A 5,359-nucleotide genomic window follows, 5' to 3' on the forward strand; every position below is an offset into this window, starting at 1 on the left:
TCAATTACTGTAATAGAAAACAACATATCTGTTTGACAAGTATTACAAAATTTTTAATTAGACGATCAGTTTGATCTTTTTTTACGCCCTCATTGAGTTTACACATAAACGAGAGAGATTAAGCTTTTACTAATTCTAAGCAACATTGTATCGATTGTCAGGTCGACAAAACGGTTAATCGGTTAATCGTAACAACTTCCTCACTTGCGAGGATAATCTTTTTCAATCAAATCTAATTTTTAATATAAAAAACCCTTAAAAGTACTAAAAAATACTGTATTTGTAAAGAATCTACTATCAACATCGTCATGATCGCTATCATTATCATCATGATTAGTATCAGTGACTTTTTCAACGAGTCAGCATCGGAACCTGGAACTGTTCCTTTTTTTATTTTTTGTCAATTTTTCCCATGCTTTTCCTTCTTTGTACATGTTTTTTTCAAACAGTGTGAAGAGGAGACACTTTGCGTTAGTTTTTTTTGCTAACTTGTTCACCGCTTCAGCCGTTTGACGTAAACTAGCCAGACTCCAAAACAAAACTACCGTATTATTCTAAAAAAAAGTTGCAAATACAACCTAGCCCTCACCCCTGAAAAGGATCTTAGCTACTTCTTTTACTCAGAAAAACCTATTTAGGTTATTAGGTTTCAACAGATATTAAATCCCATTCTCCTTAAACACCCTAGATTATCATATCGTGTATATCTGTAAACGAAGATCACAGATAACTTGAGTGTGATTAGCCCAACTGGAATAGTAACAGAAGCATACTCGACAATAAAACTAGGCTCCAGTAGGGCCGATTATCAGCTTCGGGTAACTGATAATATTTGATTTTTCAATACTCAAATGGAGTATCAGGTTCGTTGATCAACTTCTTCCAGAACATAAGCGCTGCCAATCTTCCACTCTGTGGGATGCATGTGGGAAACACGGTCAGCATGGTACCGAGGTAGTTGTACCCAGGCCCAATCTTGTGATACTCGCTGAGGTAACCACAGGCATCATGTGTTGCAGTGTGATACAGGATGGCCTCTATTTCTTCTTTCTCTTTACCCGTGATTCGAAACTGTTTGTTGTTGGGATTTGCAAGTTCTGTCCTTCCCCCTGGAAAACACAAGAGATCATTATTTTGAAGAATTCAAATTGAAAGCACTCTTGAAACTCAGTGATATATGTGGATTAAAGTGAAGCCAGCCGCCTTAGAAGAGTAATGAGCTCCTCTGGAGCCCTTCAAAACAAATTTTTCTCAGTCTTTACCTCGTTAACACAACATTCATCTCCAGAACTTTCAGTAATTTTGTAAGAAGATTCCCTGTTCATAACTCGTGGCCTATTCATGAAATGAGTTCTCGTTTATGATCTCTCTTGGGTCTTATTGCAGCCTTCTCCTTATTAAACAACTGAAGAAATCCATTTTATGGCTTATCGGTGAAAAAAATAAAGGTACCTGCTTACAAGTTTGCTTAACAAGTACACAGGCTGAATTTTAAGTTGGATGTTTGTTGGAACAATAGAAATGTGATTAATTTAATATGATGCGCTCTGTTCCACTGAAGTACGTCATGAAAATGTACCTAAAATTTCGTGTTTTTTTCGCGCTTGAAATGTGTGAAAATTACACGTGATTGTTAAAACTTTTATGCACGCGCTTACCTTCCTAGATCGAGGAGGAAATAACCTTAACGGGAAAGGGGGCGTGGCAGAATCAATAAGTAAATGAAGGACAATGAAGAGAAAGGTTTTATTACAATACAGACCTGCAGGATGCAAAAGGACACCAAACGCAGGATCGAGTCCTCCGAGTGTGTCTGCAATGATTTCTCCACATCTGAGCTGTTGCTTTGTTCCCCAATACCAGTCGTCTTCTCGCAGGACAGCTAAGGGTTTCTTCTTCTTATGAATACACTGAAAGCACTGCTGCTCTTGAATGCTTCTTTCCATTTCTTCTCTTTGCCCGCGAAAAAACAAAAGTTTCTTGTAGTCTGCCATCATTTTGGCTTCGTAGAAACCCGGTCTGCCTTTCGTACAGAACTTAATGATCTCTTTTAGAGCGCTCTCTGCGTCCGGAGAAAGTCCTTTTCCAATCTCTACTAGGCTGTAAAGTTTCCTCAGATGTTTAGCAAGGCTTCGAACTTCTTCATTTCTTACAGCTACGCTCGCTCGCCTGTCGCTGAACGAAGAATAAAACAACTCTCTAAGATAACTTTCCCTTTGTTCCTTCGATAGATAAGAATGCATTTAGACACACTTTGACTTCAAAACAGCACTTTAAATGCAAAACGCTGTGCGACTCGCTCGTTAAACGGAGGAGAGCTACAAAGCATTGTTAATAACCTTCCAAATAAACAAAGGCAAATTATTCGATTGATTGGAGTGTTTTTCTCACATTTCTTGTCAAGTGAGATAGCCAATATTTTGACATTTGCTTACGTCAACAAAAGCTCTGTCTTCCAATTTGGTGTTTTTGCGGGTGGTATGATGTTTTGTGGTTTATGAATGGCTGTTTTGAAACTTTGCCATATTTCCTTCTGCCAAGAACGACTTGTGAACCAGTTAGAGCTTGTCTTGATAGAAAACATGTCGTTAATAATATATGAACCTGTTTTGGGTGGTTTTCAGCAAAAGAGCGATGAAGTCTCCATTGGATTAGTAAACTTGCATTAACTCTGAAATGTCCGTTCTCATCTTTTTCGTGCCTATTTGCAGGCCACCTTTTTGTTATTTAACACGTCTAATAAATGCCGTGGCGCTTTCCAGATTAACTAGTTTGAGATGTTAACAGCTCCAGCTCTTCCCAAATGCGCGTTTTACCGCCATTGAATTATTTCAATCGCGAAATGTTACGGCGAGAAAAGTGTTACCTCTCTTATATGCACCTTTTTTTTTTTCTGTTGTTGTTTTGTTTTGTTTTGTTTTTTTTAGAAAAAAACTTGCATAAACTTAGCACAAAAGAAGGACTTGCAGGCATGGAAGAAAGTAGAATTTACACTTAAGAAAGTGGAATGTTATGTTCATTTATGAACAAAGCTTCATAAATCAAGCGCGGTGTATAATATTTTTATGTTCTTTTGCTGTAAGGGGTTTTCTTAAGCTCATAACTGAAACAAAGCAGTATTGAGTAAGCAATGAGGGTAGAAATAAAGTCACGTTCCTTAGTTGGGGAATTGGAACGCTTCCAGTTATTTCAGAAAATGACTTTGTTATTGATAGTAGTGTCTTCTCTACAATAACTATAGGTTACCCCATTGTACTAGTTTCAAAACAGAAAGGAAATAATGATCAGGATTTTTGACTGATTTAGGTTGGGCTGAACGTCAGCAGAGTGATCGCCCCTCACGTCACCTATCTCTCGGCAATATGTCTTTCTCTTCCATCCCTTCATTGAGCTCTAAATTGGAATGACCTTCAAGAAGACAAAAGCACGTGTCTGTCATGATGTACACAAGGTTTACAATAGATTGTGTCCTTGTCATAAATCATGTTATTAATTACGGCACACCAGGTGCGACATGTAATTCTGAAGTTCTCAGTACAACAACAAAAGGAAACAAGACGAATCCCGTGTTCACATCGTCACAAACTCACAATCCTGTATGCTGCGAATGTTCATCAAGCCGGTTATGGAACATGTCATTATGACCAAGAAATGCTAGCCACAACGATCAGTTGGTGCCTCAAGTGAGCTACCCAGAGAACAACTCTTCCTCTTTGCAGTCTCGAAAAAATCTCAGACTGGGATAAATCGGTAGTTATTATTTTTGGGCTAGGGGCATTGTTTCTGTCGTTTGTTTTGTTGTCCTCTCAAAGGGTAGCAAGCCATTCATGTGAGACCTTACGAGAGCTGGATAAACGCACTTCTAGTTTTTCGATTGGCTCACTAAATCTCAGTTATTGACTATCACACCTGAGTTTACCTTACAAGAAACGTTACAAATGGAAAATGAATATGGCAAATTTCTCGTCGCCAAGCGAACGTTCTGTCGGAAAAATCCTGATGAAAAAAATTATAAAAACAGCTGACAAATTTGTTGAGCTTTGCCGCGGAAATACTGAGAACAAGAAGTAAAGGAAATGCAGCCCTTGTATCTACAAAAAAAAGCCACTGAGAAGGTAAATAACTTGACTTGCTTGATATCGAAACATTTTTTGAAAAGCAGTTTAATGCACCACAAAAGTGTGATTGAATAAAGACTGACGCGAGACCGTTCAGAAAGTGAAAAAGAGATTTTCACATAAAATTAGGCCTGGAACTTCAGAGAAAGTTTCTTACCTTACCAGGTTTGGGTCTTGTCCTTTTAAAACCTCAGTGAACTTGGTCCGGTGGAATCTGAGCTAAGTTCCAGTTGTCTTGTTTCGGAGCCATAAGAGCTCACAAAAAAAAAAAATTAGTCCTTCATTTGACTTGGACGTGTAACTTTGAGCAATGTTCAGGAGATTAGAGGAGATTGTGCGAGGAACATTTTGGACTAAAACCCTGTCTCGCTCCGCATGCCTCATTACATAAAACACAGTGAACTGACCGCGCCACAAATTTTCCCGCCATTTCAGATCATAAACTTCGTAGATTCAAATGTCCACATCTTGTCGGCTTATAGTCTGAAGTAGCTGTCTGAAGTGTCTGTAAAAAATGTAGGGAGTTTAAGAAATCAGGACGCGACGCCGAGGACAACGTCGATTAAAAAATGATTTTATATTTTACCTACGAATCTATTGATACTCTAAAGTCACTTTCCTTTGTTTCTTATTGTCAAAACCATCACAAAATTGAATTTCGAACAGGGCGAAACATTTGAAATAATAATAATAATAAAAAATAGCCGTCGTGGTTCACGTTCTCTGGACAACGCAGCATTTGGTCATTTCACGTTGTTGTTTTGTAGAGGACGGCAAAGAAATGTACCAAGAATTATAACGCACGTGCACAGTCATTGTTCTCCTAATTAAACCTGTTTTTAGCGACGTTCCCGTTCCCGTTGCCGTCACTCCCTTTTAATAAACGTAAAAGATCAATGTTGAGATTGGTGGATTTAGAGGAGGACTTTAAAATGATTGGCTCATGAGTAGAATACAATTCAGGGAGTAATCGCGCGAGTAATTTCAAAATCGGACGAACGCGAAGTGCGAGGCCGATTATGAAATTACGAACACGATTAATCTTATAGCAGACCAAGTGCGAGCTCATAGAACAATCTTTCAATATCTGAAGTCTCTTGTGTAGGATGGTGACAAATTTGCAGGTAAAGCTCGAAGATTTTTTATGAGTACTGAAGATTTTTTCCAAAGACTCGCAGGGGGGGGATAGATTTTCGCGCCCCTGCACCATACTTTGAGCCCGCATTGTCAAACGTACTTCT

The 5,359-nt window shown here is 38.6% G+C and overlaps 1 protein-coding gene across 1 annotated transcript; it reads right to left on the reverse strand.

The window, feature by feature from the left end:
• Nucleotides 1-31: 31 nt before the first annotated feature.
• Nucleotides 32-2,474, reverse strand: LOC110039967 (uncharacterized). The gene is made up of 2 exons (XM_020745146.2): nucleotides 1,763-2,474; nucleotides 32-1,109 (listed from the first exon to the last, which is right to left on the reverse strand). Exons 1-2 carry the CDS (start codon nucleotides 2,241-2,243, stop codon nucleotides 841-843), a joined length of 750 nt encoding a protein of 249 aa, XP_020600805.1. The 5' UTR covers nucleotides 2,244-2,474; the 3' UTR covers nucleotides 32-840.
• Between the last annotated feature and the right edge of the window lie 2,885 nt (nucleotides 2,475-5,359).

This window comes from Orbicella faveolata, unplaced genomic scaffold, assembly GCF_042242905.1.
Source record: "Orbicella faveolata isolate gen_17 unplaced genomic scaffold, um_ofav_v1 contig_26, whole genome shotgun sequence".
NCBI lineage: Eukaryota > Metazoa > Cnidaria > Anthozoa > Scleractinia > Merulinidae > Orbicella > Orbicella faveolata.

Bases quoted from the DNA above. Each gene is read 5' to 3' on its own strand.
- LOC110039967 (XM_020745146.2), bottom strand. From the start codon at position 2,243: ATGCATTCTTATCTATCGAAGGAACAAAGGGAAAGTTATCTTAGAGAG. The intron at 1,110-1,762 runs GTCTGTATTGTA...TGTGTTTTCCAG, and splicing joins TGTCCTTTTGCATCCTGCAG to GGGGAAGGACAGAACTTGCA.